Source organism: Malus domestica, chromosome 07, assembly GCF_042453785.1.
Source record: "Malus domestica chromosome 07, GDT2T_hap1".
In the NCBI taxonomy this organism is placed as follows: domain Eukaryota; kingdom Viridiplantae; phylum Streptophyta; class Magnoliopsida; order Rosales; family Rosaceae; genus Malus; species Malus domestica.
The window spans coordinates 33,480,228-33,496,854 of record NC_091667.1 but is presented as its reverse complement, the minus strand read 5'-3'; the positions used below and the strand labels follow the sequence as shown (position 1 = coordinate 33,496,854).

Genomic DNA, 16,627 nt, shown 5'->3' with positions numbered 1-16,627 from the left:
TTTGTAGAGAGCATAGCCATGTATATTAATTCAAGAAACAATAGAGTTTCTTTGGGTAGATCTCACCCATCAAATTTGACGGTGACGTGGTACATACTACATACTAAGAACGACCATAATAGAAATTGGAAGTGCAGGTGCCAATATTTAAAAAAAAATATACATCACCAGAATCTAATTGGTTAAAGCCAGAAAGCGAAGTTTGGTTCTCAAGATGTATCTGCCTACAAAACATAAAAGAAGATGTTCTATTTTGTACTGTGGCTTGAAGGGGAAGAGTACCCTAAACTTTCGTGGTGTCATGGCTCCTCTCAACAACAATCTTTGACATTCCAAACAACTAAAAACGAATGCACAATTACCCAATTAGAGTCAGAAGCAAACCGATTGAACAATGAAAACACTTATGGACAGGCTGTATTAGCATTAAATGTGAAGGAGGAACAAACCTTCTGCATGGTGTTCTTGAAGCAAGTTTTGTGTTCATCCTTAGATGCATTGACAAGATCATTAATGTGATCCTTCAAATCCTCCAAGAAAGTGGCTTGCTCGTTCTTCTTTCGACATGAAGTGGCGGCTGGAATGGCTCATGTTGAGTTTTCTATGATTCCATTGTCAATAGTGCTTGATACATAAGTCATTCATTATGGAAAAATATACACGGATGATAGAGCAATGGCCTTCAAATCTAAAATAATGCAAACCGATCATTTCAAACTAAATCCAAATCACTTCTCAAATGCACACCATAATTTAAATACTTAATTTGTAATTAGGTGTACTGGAAAATACATACAGAGAAGAGGCAATGACGTAGTGCAAGTTCATTATATCGGTTGAAAATAAAAAACAAACTGGGCTTAAACATCCCTCAACAATCCCTAACAAACTAATTAGAATTTTAAACGTAAAATTTTACAAAATCCTGAATAATTTACTAAAACCTAATTATATTAAATCACAAATTTGAAGTAGATTTTGACATGCAATAGGTATAGAAGGTACCATAGGTGATGAGGAATCGTTTCAGACCAACCTCGATGGCGGGCGTTGCCGGGATCGTCGATCATCATCGGAAAACTGGAATCCCAACTAAGCTCGTAGGTTCCAGGGAGATGATGTTGATGGGAACAACTGAAGGAAAGGAAGTTCAATTGGAACGATCAGGAGCTAATTGGCTTTTGAAATTTGGTGAGGGAATTCACTCCTGAAATTTGGAGCAGAAGCTTTTTTTCGAATCCAAGTCGAACGGAAGAAGTCATGGAGAAACGTGATCAGGGCGGGGCATTTTTATCAGTGGCAAAAATGTAATAAAACAAACTTAACAGGGCCAAAACAGGAAACACACTGTGATTATGAACAGTGCCACACGTCCCATTGAGTTTAATATTACAAAATGTTAATAAAATCAAAGATAAATTAATGAAAATGATTTGAAAATTTTGAGTTTTAACGATAAAGATAAAATAAAAGGTAAAGTGAATAGTAACATGATTGAATTTTTAGTATAAAATATGGTTTTTCGTTAAAATGAACAGCACCGGGAGCTTTTCGTTAAATTCCCTAAAATCAATTGAATAAAAAGAAAGATTCTATTAAAACACCTCTTGATATCTGGCTTTTACTAAGACAAGAATATTAGGCTTTATAACTTTAGGGTGAAAAAAAAAATGCCTTGTGGTGAAAAAGAGAAAGAAAAATAGTTACTTGCGAATGAAGCAATTAAAAGCTCATTTGAAAGTGTTTTTAAAATGAGTGAAAGCTCTTTTAGTGAAAAAGTTTTTGAAATCAAGCCTTAGTAAAAATCTAAGTGAATCACGAAAAAATACTTTTAGTACTTCCTGCAAGAAGCACATATCTAATGCTTCTTTCAAAAAGCACTTAAAGTACTTTTGGAATCTAAAATCAATTTCATCAAAAAAATGCTTTCAATTATTTTAAAAGCACTTCCAAACGAGTCTGAAGGCTTCCATCTTAAATGGTGTGATTTGAACTATTAAACCTCATGTTAAATAAACACAGCTTTTGGAGAAAAAAAAAATGTCTTATAATGATTGAATAACCTTTCGGCATAATGTAACATTACATAGTTCATATATCTTGAAGGAAATAATGGCAAATAAAAAATATTTCAACTCTGTACATCCAACTTTCCGAACCATCACAACTTGTCCTCTCAAAGAATCAGAAATTTAGTAACTTATAGCTAATTTCTATAGATTAAACATGACTTTGATGGCGTTACCCCCACGAGCACTGGTCGCAAAGGCTTCTTCCACCTCCTTTTCGGTGAATCCAAACCGGTGAGTAATAAGCGGCTTCACGTCGATCTTCCCAGTTCTCAAGAAATCGAGGCAAAGTGGCCATGTGTTCTTGTACCGGAAAACTCCAACCACATCAACTTCCCTGTGTTCAAACACAACAAAATAATTAATCAAATAAGATCACATAATTTGTTAATGTACGATCAGCTAGGGGTCGATTCTTATAAGAGAAATTATACGAAATGAAAACAATTTATACCTAGCAGCAGCTGGAGTTAGAGGGACAGTCATCATGCCGTGTCCCATTCCGACAAGGCAGACTTTACCGCCGGGGCGAGTGGCGTTGAGACCCGTCGACATGGTTTTATTGAAACCAACACAATCGAAGGTCACATCCACTTCGGAATTCATGGCCTTTTTAATCTTGTCAACTTCATCATCTAAGTCCTCCATTTTTGTCGAAACTTTCACGGTTTCATCAGCGCCGAGAGACTTTGCCATAGCTAGACGCTGGTCATCCATATCCACAATGACAATTCTTGGTGCCCCAAAAGCACGAGCGGCCAAAACAGAAACCAGACCAATGGGCCCTGCTCCGATGACCAGAACAGTTGTTTCGGGACCAACATTGGCTCGACGACAAGCGTGAACCCCAACACTTAAGGGCTCGCACATTGCCCCTTCCTCCAAGCTCACGTTCTCCGGCAGCTTAAAACATAGATCCGCAGGATGCACAATCTGTTAAAACGAAATGGTTATTAGATGGTCGTAATCCTATAGAATTCATATGGCACAAAGCTTAAGAAAGTCGAAATTTTTTAATTGTATCTATTAATACCTGATTAGCCAAGGAACCATGAACCGGTGGGGTGGCGAAAAACTTCATGTCCGGGCACAGATTGTAGCGGCCTCCTCTGCACTGCTGGCACCGTGAGCAGCTGATACCAGGTTCTACCGCGACGCGGTCACCGGGCACCAGATGCTTCACCTCGCTGCCAACTTTTTCTACGATCCCAGCACATTCATGTCCGATCACCATTGGCTCCTTAACCTCAAAATCCGCACATTTCATTGTCTTGAGGTAGTGAACATCGCTTCCACAAATGCCGACAGCCTTAATCCGAATCCGAACATCATTGGGTCCTAAAATTAAAAAATCCCAAGAAAACAGGGAGCTATACGTGAGCAACGATATAAACGATGAAAACTAAAAACTGAAAGAAATAACCATGGAATTAAAAGAAGGGAGAGAGGTAAATACCGATACTGGGGAGCTGGAAAGGTAGGATCCTGATGGTGTTGACATCAACAAGCCAAGCAGCCATGTTTTCTTGCTTAATAGGTTTGGCTTCCTTACCCACTTCGTTAATCAATTGCCCTCCCTTACCCATAATGTTTTTTATACTGGTTCTGTTTTTTTCTGAATTGTCTTGCTTTCTCTGTGTTTTGTGTTTCAAAGACAAAGAGTACTTGTGTTTTATGATGGAACAAGCTTTGGCTAGGGTGTGGTATTTATAGAAGTCTTGATAGTCAGATTTGGTCAAGTTGGTTTGTACACCTATATAAAATTTGGATAAGCCAAACCTGAAACACTATCTAATTCCTTACAGAAAATAATAAATTATTGTTTAAAGCGGACATTTCTTGGATGTTTCCTGAGGAGGAGTCATTCCGAGTGCTTTTCTTACCATGTGTTTCTTCAAGAATTTTTTTTTTCTTTTTCTCAAAGTGCTTTAATTTTGTTACGTTTTTAAAAAGAATAATATTAGAGAAATTAAATTTAGAGATTAAATTTACAAACTAAATGATATGTCACAAATAAAAATAAGCACGTCTATCAACGTTGTAATAAACCAATCATCAACTTACATGTTCTTTAATTTCCAAAATTTAGTTTCTAAATTTAGTCTTTCTAGCATTACTCTTTTTAAAATTATTTGATTATTGGCCAATTTCCCCCATCAACTTTAATTTTGGCCAATTCCCCCCCTCAACTCTCATAATTAGTCAATTTCCCCCCTCAACTTTAATTTGGCCAATTTTCCCCCTCAACTCTCATAATTAGTCAATTTGCATCCTACTGTTATTTTTTTTTTTAATTTTCCATCTATTCTTTTTTTTTTTTTCAATCTTTCTAATAACTTCCAACAAAGTACTAAAATTAATATAAACTCACTTGCATAATATACGGTAAAATGTACAAAAACATAATACAATTAGTATGTGATATGGGTTGATTATAAGAAAAAGTTATGAATCGGGTTTAAAGCATGTAGAAGAAGAAATAATAACAAAAAGACATAATAATCCTAAACTCATGGATCAGACCTATTTCGATAAAATAGGTTATTCTTAATAAGGAGTCGAAAATTATGAATTGACTAGCCATTTTTGCATTAAAGCTCGATTCTCTGCAATTTACTGGAACTTAACTTTCACTTTTATAAAGAAAATTGTATTCACATACAAAAATGTACACATCAATCCTTTTCGTTATAAATTTTGTATAGTAAAAAATCAAATAAAATTACTCCACACTGATTTATTATGACTAATAATACTATCTATGATAAATTGTAAAATTCTAAATTTTAATCTATTTGTAATAGGATAAAGATATAGGAAAATGATTAACATACTGTGAACACGGAAAATTCCTGAAACGAAAGAGACAAGAACAACGTGCACAAACAAATATTTGTATTTGATGATTTTGGGTTACAATCTCTCTATAACTTGATCATCTGATTCGATCTCCATAAGGCGTTGATTTGTGGATGTTTCGTTGATCCAAGGGCCGTCGAGGCTTGATCTTGGGATGAACAGTTGTTTGTTTCTTCAAGGGGCTGTGGGCTTGATCTTTGAAGGTGGATTTGAGCGGATCTTCAAGGAGCCGTTGGGGCTTGATCTTGAGGATGAATGTTTCTTCAAGGGCCGTTAAGGCTTGATCTTGAATAACGGTGATGAACAGATCTTCAAGGGCTTTTGGGCTTGATCTTGAAGAAACAGTGATGAACGGATCTTCAAGGACTTTTGGGCTTGATCTTGAAGAACGGTTGGATGTGTGGATTTGTTGATGCTGTTGATCCAAGGGTCGTCGGGGCTTGATCTTGGAAGAATGATGAACGAAGAACGAAGAACACTTTCTTCAAGGGTCGTCGGGGCTTGATCTTGAGGATGAACGATGAACGAAGAACGAAGAACGAAGAACACTTTATTCAAGGGTCGTCGGGGCTTGATCTTGAATTGGTGGATGATTGTTGATCCAAAGGGCCGTTGGGGCTTGATCTTTAAGATGAACGAAGAACAAAGAACGAAGAGAGCTTTCTTGATTCTTCGGGAACCTGGATGCTTGAGAGCTTCGGAGTTTCAAAGCTTCGGAGTTTCAGAGCTTCAGAGCTTGCTTAATGATTTTGGTCCCTCCCCCCTAAATGAATGAAATGGGCTTGTATTTATAGAATTTTCCAAGGCCTAATTTTGAATATAATATCCCAGATGAAATAAGTCGTTTCTGACAGGTGTTGACATGTGTCCTATTTGATGACTTTTCCAACTCATTTCAATTTTCGTTGAGTCACACGTTACGTGTAAAATTTATGTAATACATGAGCGTTGCCACTTTGATTTATCGGTCAACATTTATTTACCGAAATTTCGATGTCTACACATACATCTTATTTAGTTTCTTACACACACTTGTTTAATTATGATCAAATTAAAAAATTAATAGTAGGGTGCAAAATGACTAATTATGAGAGTTGAGGGGGGGAATTGGCCAAATTAAAGTTGAGGGGGGAAATTGACTAATTATGAGAGTTGAGGGGGGAAATTGGCCAAAATTAAAGTTGAGGGGGGAAATTGGCCAATAGTCACAAGTTGAGGGGGGGAATTGATGAATACCTCTTCCTTACAGAAAATAATAAATTATTGTTTAAAGCGGACATTGCTTGAATGTTTCCTGAGGAGGAGTCATTCCGAGTGCTTTTCTTACCATGTGTTTCTTCAAGAATTTTTTTTTTCTTTTTCTCAAAGTGCTTTAATTTTGTTACGTTTTTAAAAAGAATAATATTAGAGAAATTAAATTTAGAGATTAAATTTACAAACTAAATGATATGTCACAAATAAAAATAAGCATGTCTATCAACGTTGTAATAAACCAATAATCAACTTACATGTTCTTTAATTTCCAAAATTTAGTTTCTAAATTTAGTCTTCCTAGCATTACTCTTTTTAAAATTATTTGATAAGGGTTTCTGAGCACAACTGTTTTCCACACATATCCGAAAGAAGTCTTAACAAAAAGTTGGCCATTGTTCTAGGCCAAGACAGCCCCTTAAGAGCAATTCCACCCCTAAGGACTTTGCGTCAGCACCCAGCGCATTTATCCACTCAAGTGAACAGTAATAGGCCAAGGCATCTCCACCCCTAAAAAAATGCGCTGGCACCCAGTGCATTTATTTGGTGTTTTTTTTTTAAGTTTATTTTGGATAAGATTTTTAACCAATTTCAGATAAAATTTCAAATAAACTTAAAAAAAATACACACTAAAATAAAATTACATACTCATCAAATAAACTATAAAAAAAAACACACTAAAATGAAATTACATAAACTCATCAAATACACTTTATTCTTCAACCATAAGCTTTTTGGTATTTTTTTTTTCACACAAAAAGTATATGAAAGCTTTGGTAGAAAGTGTAGAAAATATTGAAATGTGGTGTAAGGTGGAAGATGAGAGTTAGGTATTTATAGAAAAAATAAATAAAATTTTTAAAATTTTCTGTATTTTTTAATAAATTTTAATTTAGTTAATTAACGTAGACCGTTGATCTGTGATCAGACGGTCTATTTTAAAAGTAAAATTTAAATTTTTTTTACCGTTGGAAATCCAACGGTCTAGAAAAACTAGCCGTTGGAAATCCAACGGCTATCATAACGCCACGTCGCTGAGCCCAAGTGGGCTGACACATTTTCAGGAAAGCCTGAAACCCACTCGCGCCTTGCGCGCTTGTGTTGCACGCGCCTGAGAAACAGGCCAGCTTCTTGGTCAGTCCAAAACGTGCTGGGCTGGGTGCCAGGCAACTCCACAGGCTGGAGCAAATGGACTGAGGGCTAGCTTGTTTTTTGGACTGAGGGCTGGGACATTTTTTTCCCGGTGGAATTGCTCTAATGTCACCAAGAAGACTACCAAGGATATATTGGGTTGGGGGTTGAAACCTACAATCCAGATTCACTGAAAAGCTTAAATTAGCAAGGCTACCAAAGTGTCGACTAAAAAAAAAAAAGATTTTTCAAGTGCAGAGGACACGGTTAAGTACATCAAGTAATGGTACAATTGCTTGAATTTTTTTTTCTTCAAGTTTTCAACCAATTATATTATTATTACACTTGGTGTACCGAGCCATGTTCCCAGAACTGAAAAATTCATCTTAAAAAAGTTCACTAAAGAGTTGTTGAAAATCAACATTAGATCTAGCCAAAATCGGCTTAAAGTATAAGCGATGTCTCGTAACTCGAGTGATTAAAACATCTATTCATAATTGAACTCATATTCTTTCAACCCCCCTTCTCTAAAGATCTTGTATAAACTAAAAAAATAAGTCACTTAGTACTACAATCTGGTAGTGTTCCTCTCACTTATAAATGAGAGGTCTTTGTTTCGTTTCTTGCCAAAGGCGAATTTGAACCACATTATTGCTAGCTCATTGTGAGACTAAGCCCACCCCCATCTATAAATAATATCATTTGTCAAAAAAAAAAAAACTAAAAAATAATATTGTCATTATACCTCTTTCTATGACTAGGTTTAGATCGAAGAAGAAAGCCCCCCCCCCCCCAAAAAAAAAAAAAAACATGTTTGACACTGAATTTTGCCTGAGTCCTAGCGTTATCCACAATTTACGTAGTATGACCAGGTTTAGATCAAAGAAGAACCCCCCCCCAAAAAAAAAAAAAAAAAAAAACATGTTTGACATTGAATTTCGCCTGAGTCCTAGCGTTATCCACAATTTACTTAGTCCATTCCACACTTGGCGGAGAGAAGCTTCTACCACATGCCGTCTTGGAGCTAAAGAGGTGTTGAAAATCATCATCAGATCTAACCAAAATCGGCTCAAAGTATAATCGATGTCTTGTAATTCGAGTGATTAAAACATCTATTCGTAATTGAACTCATGTGTTTTCAATTCCCCTTCTCTAAAGATCTTGTATAAACTAAAAAATAAACCACTTAATATTACAGTCTAGAGTGTTCTTCTCACTTGTAAGTAAAATGTCTTTAGTTCATTTCTCACCAAAGACGAATTTGAACCACATTATTGCTAGCTCATTATGAGGCTAAGCCCACCTCCATTTGTAAATAATATCGTTTGTAAAAAAAAAAAAAAATATTGTCATTACACCTCTTTCTATGACTAGGTTTAGTTAGATCAAAGAAGAAACCCCCCACATGTTTGACACTGAATTTCGCCTGAGTTCTAGCGTTATCCACAATTCACTTAGTCCATTCCACACTTGGCGGAGAGAAGCTTCTACCACATGCCGTCTTGGACGGTGCATCGGTTTGCCCAAGACTAGCAGGAATTTTCCAATTGGATTATCCAAATATTTGGAGGCTGAAAGTGAAACTATAAAACGTTATCCAAATGAAGACCGTTGTAACAATTAATAAGTTTGAATATGTCGGTTTGACGAAATAGCTAGGTTTGAGTATGAATACAGGTTGCTGTTAATCTTGCCCATGTTAGGGCCATGTTATAGGTTTGGGTTTACTCAAAGTGGAATCTGGAATATAAGTCGGGTCGTGCCCATGTTAGGTTTATTGTTACTCAAAGTGGAATCTGGAATATTCAGTTCGATGGTGATATTTACATTTTTTTTTACTTTACATATTTTTTTAAATTTTTTTATTATTGGATTGAATAAAATAAAGATGATCAACAGACAAAATTAAACAAGAAGTGTGTGAATGTAAAAATAGGTGCGTGAATAGCACCATCCTATTCATTTTATTCTAAATAACTTGGCCTTACATCAAATTGTTGAGAGTCAATCCCACATCAGGGAAATGATGGGCTTTTCATGTGCTTATAAGTAGTCAATAGATTACTCACCATATTACCAATTAATTTTATGGGAAAACCTCAACTTCTTCATGAGATTCAATCAATTTTGGAGATTATATCGAGAGGTTGCTTCCCTTTACTTCGTGGTTTGTCATAACATTGAACTAAACAATATTGTTGACAGAAAAAAGTGTAACTATAAACATATTTTGTTCCATTTTCGTCGCCAAACATTAGAATTGAATGCAAGCAAACTTGTATGGAAAAATTAAAACACATGATGACAGAACAAGATGATAATAACATTAAAAAACACATGATGATGCATGATAAGTTTAAAGTACTGTCATTTTAACAGCATGATTGTGTTGCCCTCTTGCACATTCCTAACACAATTTTAATTGTTGCTGCATATATATTTTCATTTACCCTTAGCGTCCGAGTAAACCCTAGCCTAGGCATCCCCCCAAAAGAACCTACTAAAACCTGCTCGAACGATCGAGTAGGTGGAGCTAACAAGTAGGTAAGAATGCTTTTGCCCCTTTATGGGTCGAGTAGGTAAGAATTGGTGCCAAGAAGTTTGAGTGGAGTAGGTAGGGGGACACGAATAATAATCTTGTTTTACAAGTTTTCTTTTTGTTCTTTTTCATGGGACTTCTTTAACTCCCTGAATTATTTATATTTTTGGTCGGTTAATAAAATCTATTTGCCAATCAGTGAAGTAATTAATCCTGTTATCCATATATCAACTAACAGAAACCGACCAAAAATAAAATAAAAGATTAATTATTTAGCAACAGTTGGATGGTCACTCTGCGGCCAGGCCCATGCATGAGATGTGCTATCTGTGTTGCCAGCAAACCTTAGGGTTTTTGGCACGCGTCCAAGGTAGGTGACGACTGACTAATTCCTACGTCACGTATATGTGGGATTGAATCTTGCGACCGTTGGCATGAGTTGCAACGACCGATCCTGAAGTTTCCTTTTATAAAGTGCAAGAGCGAATAAAGTCAAAAGAGCCGTGGTACGTTAATAATGGATAACGAAGTGCCACGACAAGGTGTCCAGTCAGACACACGCGTATGCAATATAAAAAATCAGGAAAATTGTTTTAGTGGTCCTCTTGCAAAGAATGAAAGATCAACTTCGAATCCTTGTGAATGAAAGATCAACTGAGAGGTCTCCGCGGTTCAAGAAAGAAAGAAAACATTATGAGACGTTGAACTTTTTGAGTTTTTGTGAAATGAGTAAATAGAATAAGCTAATTAAGATCGTAAAATTGAAATTAAGTGGTCTAAATTTCTCGGCCTATATACTTTAGACACAGAGATTCAGAGTAAATCTCAATCCCTCTTAAAAAATATTCCTCTCCTTTATGTATATTCTCATATAATTAAAATTTTATTTTAATTTACGTAATATTTTACACCAATTTATATCAAGATGATTGGGTTTGAAAGACTGAGGGCTGAAGAGGAACCTCTTAAATCCAATATTGGGAAATTATCAACAACATAAATACGGACTATTAACATATTATTAATAATATCAACAAGGAATACCAATGCATAGAGCATATTGACAAAAAAAAAAAAAACAAGTTAATTGACTGTCTCTCCCAAAGTTCCTAGACGTTCCTTGTCGATATTGTCAATGTATAAATATTGTTGATATATTGGGTATATGACAATACATTTTTGATGATTTTCTACAAGTTCCCTAAAATATCTCTAGAGATCATGCGTGGTGGATCGAAAGTTCAAGTTTCATATCGGAAAATTAACTCAAAACCTCACTTAAAATTTTTCAAGAGATCAGGGGTTTGAGCTATATCCCTGTCGGTTGGCAACTAATTCAGTCCAAACAAAAAAAAATGAAAGGGTCATGTTTAATTTCTAGATGGTTAGACTTAGGGTTCTTGTAAGTTAATAAGATGAAAATATTGATGGCTTAATTTGATATCTTCTTAACTACAAGTCGAATCTCATTATGCTGCTAGAAACTTGTTTAGTGCCATTAAGTCGATGAATTCAACTTTTGTGTCACACTTTATCTTGTTTAACTTTTTTCGCCAAATACTCTACTAAAATGTATAGCATGGCACATATGTGAGCTAGTTTTCGCTAACATGTAAATCAAGTAAGTGGCACAAGTATTAACGAGTTTAAAATTTAAAATTTTTATAAAACCAATTGAAAATCACTTGGCCTGCTTCTATCCTAATTAAAAGTAATGTTATTCATACCATGTTTTTATAACACATTTTTACATCATTTTAGATGGTATCTGATGTGAATAGCCACGTCATTTCTATTTATATTTGGCGTGAGGTAAACTTTGTTGCAAATATTTTGGCTCACTCAAGACACCAACTGATTACAAAGGCTTTGCTCTTTTTGACTGTTTTTCGTTTCATAAAAGAGATATGGATTCTATTAACAACCAAAAATAATATTTGGACAACCATCATTAACACAAAAGTATTAGGGTGATAAGAAAAAGTAAAAGGAAATGTCTAGGGCTGTAAAAACAAATCCTGAAAATCCCAAACTATACCGAAATAATCCTGAAACTGAACCGAAAACATCTCAAACCAAAAATTCTAAACAGTTCGATACCCGATCCTGAAAATTTTTGGTATGGGATTGGGATCTGATATGGCCTTGTACGGTATTCTCAAACCAAACCGATCAATATATTAATATAATAAATTTTATGTATATTTGAATTAATAATGGCCATAGGATTTAGTTGAGGTTCAATCTCAACAGTTCGTTACTATCTGTCACCTCACTTCCTCAAAAACTTCATACTCTCCCATCTATCATCTCACTTCCGTAAAGCTTCCTAAACCTTGGATATCATCATTACGTCTGAAGCCTTCCACCTCTTTGCTAGCACCTAGACTCTAGGCATATTGACTTTCAAACGTAATGCAAAGACAACTTCGCCTTCACAATACAAAACCAACGTTGCTTTCATACATAACCCTGATATTCTCTCTCTCTCTCTCCCTCCCTCCCTCCCTCATCTGAGTTCTGTCTGATTTCTCCGTCGCCCAGCCAATGCAGCCACCACGACTCGCTTGTTGTTTCTTCGTCTCTCAATCTCTCCTCCACCCTTATTCTCCACCTCTGTCGGCGCCGTGGGAAATCTTTGCACGGAAAATGGCCAATTCCGAACCGTACCGAAATCCCAAATTTTTTTCGAGAATCCTAAACTTTCGGTTTTTGGAATTTCATCCCGAAATAGATTGGTTCAAGATTTGGGATATGAGTTTCGGTTCGGGATCCCGTCCCGAACAACCCCTATGCCTTAAGGTGAAAAAAAGAGAAAGGAAAAGAGTAATTTGCAATTTAAGCAATGAAGTATTTTCATCTTGTGTTGCAAGATTTGAATAGACAAGTTAGTTTATCTTTGATTATAGGCCGATTGTACGTACATGATGCGTGTCTGTAACACTCATCGATAGTCCAAAGAAATGCAAGCAAATAAAAACAACTTTGGCAGAAAAATGATTTATATTGAAGACAATTTAGTTACATGCATACGTACGCACATAGTTAACATGTATTGATGGACTCATGTTAAATAATGAATTTACTAGTGTGGTGCATGCCGAGATCTAATACAGCTATACAATGGTCTCTGTACATCAACAAGTTTCCCGGAACTTAAAAACAAGACCATTCTTCATCCGAGACGATGACTTCCAATTTTCCAAACCATCACAAAAACTTGTCCTCTCGACGAATCCAAAATTCAGAAACTTAATGATTTATTTACTATAGATTAAACATGACTTTAATGGCGTCACCCCCACGAGCACTGGTTGCAAATGCTTCTTCCACCTCCTTCTCGGTAAATCCAAACCGGTGGGTAATAAGCGGCTTCACGTCGATCTTCCCGCTTCTCAAAAACTCAAGGCAAAGAGGCCATGTGTTCTTATACCGGAAAACTCCAACCACGTCAACCTCCCTGGCTGCAGCCGGTGTCAGAGGGACTGTCATCATGCTGTGCCCCATTCCTACAAGGCAAACTTTGCCGCCGGGACGAGTAGCATTGAGGCCCGTAGACATGGTTTTGTTGAAACCCACACAGTCGAAGGTCACATCAACTTCGGCTCCCATGGTTTCTTTAATCTTGGCAACTTCGTCATCTAAATCCTCCATTTTTGCTGAAACTTTGACGGTTCCATCAGCTCCCAGAGACTTGGCCACGGCTAAACGCTTATCATCCATATCTACGATGACAATTCTTGGTGCTCCGAAAGCACGAGCAGCGAGCACGGAAACCAGCCCAATCGGCCCTGCACCGACGATCAGAACAGTTGTTTCGGGACCAACATTGGCTCGCCGACAAGCGTGAACCCCAACACTCAAGGGCTCACACATTGCTCCTTCCTCCAAGCTCACGTTTTCGGGCAGTTTAAAGCACAGATCTGCAGGGTGCACAATCTGGTTAGCCAAGGAACCATGAACCGGTGGGGTGGCGAAAAACTTCATGTCGGGGCAGAGATTGTAGCGGCCTCCTTTGCACTGCTGGCACCGTGAGCAGCTGATGCCGGGCTCTACAGCCACGCGGTCACCAGAAACCAGATGCTTCACGTCGCTCCCAACTTTTTCTACGATCCCAGCACACTCATGTCCGATCACCATTGGTTCTTTCACCTCAAAATCCGCCAGTTTCATGTTCTTGAGGTAGTGAACATCGCTTCCACAAATGCCGACAGCCTTAATCCGAATTTGAACATCATTGAGTCCTAAATTAAGAAATCCAAACAAAACAGGGAGCAACATGTTAGTCAATACATCCATGAAAACTGAAAATAAAAAAATAAAAAGGAAAAAAAAATTAGCGATGAAATTAAAAAGTAGGGAGATAAGTAAAATACCAATATCGGGGAGCTTGAAAGGTAGGATCCTGATGGTGTTAACATCAACGAGCCAGGCAGCCATGTTTTCCTGCTCAACAGGTTTGGTATCTCTAACCACGCCATTGCAGGATTGGCCTCCCTTACCCATGTTTTACTTTTCTCTGTTTGGAAGACACAAACTACTTATTCTTCAAATAAAATAGACACAGAATACACGGAATACACAGAATACACGGACTTGTTTGGTTTCTTGATGAAAATAGAGTGGCTACGGGGTGGTATTTATATTGGTCTAGGTTGCCTGTGAAGGTGCAAGATCACCCGCTGTAAGTTTATAGAATCTTATATGGCCAAGCACTGGTTGTCATAGTTGTACCTTGGGGAACCTCGATTAACGTGTATCTTGAATTATTCTAGAAATATTTCGTTGAGATTGTCAAATGTTTACATGCAGAAATTAATTCGTTCTTATCATAACACGTATGATTATCACACTGTTACATGCAGAATTTAATTCATTCTTATCATAACATGTGTGATTGACACACTATTACGTGGAGAAATTAATTCATTGATATCATAAAACGTGTATATATTTGTTAACCTTTTACCATAAGTATATGAAATCTCAAAAATAATATCCACTTGTGTTATAACGCATAAATTAATAACACAGAATAATGGTATGGATGTCACACCAAAAAAGTTTGGATTTGGGCGGAGTGGTTTGTTCACAAGTATATTCCCTTAGTTACAATCACACTTTTGGATATATGCGTCTCTTGCTTAAAATTGGGATTGGTATCTCCTCTTGTGTTAAACTTTTTTGTGAATCTCGAATATCATTCGTGAATTGGTTTAACATACCGTTACTATGTCACGTAGATGTTTTCTTCTTGATTTTGGGAGCTTAACTAGTTACAAGTTTTATTTATTTAAACAATAGTAAAAGATGATGAAAATCTGCATTGAGCCGTACAACAAGATAACTACAATTTGGTATGAAATTCGCCTCATCATCTTATGCACAAATTCAATTTAAAATTTCTCAACTACGACTATCTCGAATGAAGAGAAATACAATTAAAATATAGTTCGTCGACTAAATCAGCCGAATAAGTTGGAGTGCAAGATGCGCGAAGGTGTGGGCGTAGGGACCACCTAAATGTAGAATCAACGGATGTTAGGGGACTGCTGAATCGATTCCACGGCATGCAGAGTCAGATTGATGTAGCATCCGACCTCCTTATCCATCAGTTGGGTCCCATGTCGATTCAATTTGGGTAGGTAATTGAGTAATTTTGAACTTAATTAAGATAATCCTTGGAACCCCATGAGGAAACATATTCAACGTAATTACCCCATATGAACATTGATAGATGATTGATCGGATCATACCGGATAAATCTTTATTTATTCTAGGTTATCAAAAATATTTGTTTTATGACTTGTTTGAAAATACTTTTAAAATAACTAAAATAGTTTTTAAAGAAAATACTTTTGGATTCTAAAAACATTTAAAGTGCTTCTTACAGGAAATACTTCAAGTGTTTTTCAAGATTCACTTACATTTTCAACAAAATCACTTTCAATTATTTTAAAAACACTTCTAGTAGCCGCCACTTAGCACTACCGTCTAGTAAATTTTCTCTTCACTTGTAAGTTAGAAATCTTAACTTCGATTATCGTAAAAAACAAATTTAAACCTCCTAAGTAATATCAAACATATTAAAAAAATATTATTTTAGCCTATGACATCAATGTGAAGTTTATCAAATAAAATGTATGATCCATTTATCGATTCTTTCCAAAATTTGGCATATGACTCGTGAAAAAATCTACATAGTCAAATTACTAAATATTTCTCCAAAATTTGGCATATGACTCGTGAAAAAATCTATATAGTCAAATTACTAAAATATTTCTCCAAAATTTTGCAATGTCAACATCCTACCAACCAAAGAAGACTGTTTAACTAATAACCGTCGGATAATGAAAACAAAAAAGGGTCAGTTGACAGTTGGGCTCTTTTGTTTCCAGCCCCAATTTTCTGGCGCATGAATGATGACGAAGTTTCTTCGAAGCAGAGCATCAGCATGTGAAGTTTATCAATTGAAGTCCAGCATGAAAGTGAACTAGTGAAGGAGCGGTCAACAATGGTAACCCAGATGGAAGGATGAATGCCACGGCACCGCCACCCACCCAACAGTACCCAAGCCAACGGCACCCAAGCCGCCACACCAACCACCACTTCTCTCTCGACTTTCACAGCATCCCCGATCCCCCCGATTCAATAAACTTACCGTAAAAAACGAATTGAAGAGTTACTAATCAGCATTTTTGGTATTATTAAAGGGTTATTTGGTTTGGTAGCTATTTTTAGTTATAAAAAAAAAAAAAACTAAAAACTCAGTTAAATT

General features: G+C 36.4%; 2 protein-coding genes and 1 long non-coding RNA gene across 3 annotated transcripts; all 3 read right to left on the bottom strand.

The window, feature by feature from the left end:
• Positions 1-1,271, bottom strand: LOC103439713 (uncharacterized). The gene is made up of 3 exons (XR_530012.4): positions 1,006-1,271; positions 450-601; positions 1-340 (listed from the first exon to the last, which is right to left on the bottom strand). It is a non-coding gene; the product is annotated as an uncharacterized lncRNA (long non-coding RNA).
• Positions 1,272-2,041: 770 nt separating this feature from the next.
• Positions 2,042-3,742, bottom strand: LOC103439714 (sorbitol dehydrogenase-like). The gene is made up of 4 exons (XM_008378300.4): positions 3,526-3,742; positions 3,103-3,407; positions 2,524-3,002; positions 2,042-2,406 (listed from the first exon to the last, which is right to left on the bottom strand). The coding sequence occupies exons 1-4, from the start codon at positions 3,653-3,655 to the stop codon at positions 2,214-2,216; spliced, it is 1,107 nt and encodes a 368-aa protein (XP_008376522.1). The 5' UTR covers positions 3,656-3,742; the 3' UTR covers positions 2,042-2,213.
• A 9,091-nt stretch (positions 3,743-12,833) lies between these two features.
• LOC103431148 (sorbitol dehydrogenase) lies at positions 12,834-14,595 on the bottom strand. Its single transcript, XM_008369292.4, has 2 exons — positions 14,226-14,595; positions 12,834-14,093 (listed from the first exon to the last, which is right to left on the bottom strand). Exons 1-2 carry the CDS (start codon positions 14,353-14,355, stop codon positions 13,117-13,119), a joined length of 1,107 nt encoding a protein of 368 aa, XP_008367514.1. The 5' UTR covers positions 14,356-14,595; the 3' UTR covers positions 12,834-13,116.
• Positions 14,596-16,627: the final 2,032 nt, after the last annotated feature.

Excerpts from the sequence above, each read along its gene's own strand:
- LOC103439714 (XM_008378300.4), bottom strand. The coding sequence starts at position 3,655 with ATGGGTAAGGGAGGGCAATTGATTAACGAAGTGGGTAAGGAAGCCAAA. Across the intron at positions 3,003-3,102 it reads ATGGTTCCTTGGCTAATCAG|ATTGTGCATCCTGCGGATCT; the intron begins GTATTAATAGAT and ends TCGTTTTAACAG. Across the intron at positions 2,407-2,523 it reads CTAACTCCAGCTGCTGCTAG|GGAAGTTGATGTGGTTGGAG; the intron begins GTATAAATTGTT and ends GTTTGAACACAG.
- LOC103431148 (XM_008369292.4), bottom strand. The coding sequence starts at position 14,355 with ATGGGTAAGGGAGGCCAATCCTGCAATGGCGTGGTTAGAGATACCAAA. Across the intron at positions 14,094-14,225 it reads TTTCAAGCTCCCCGATATTG|GACTCAATGATGTTCAAATT; the intron begins GTATTTTACTTA and ends TTCTTAATTTAG.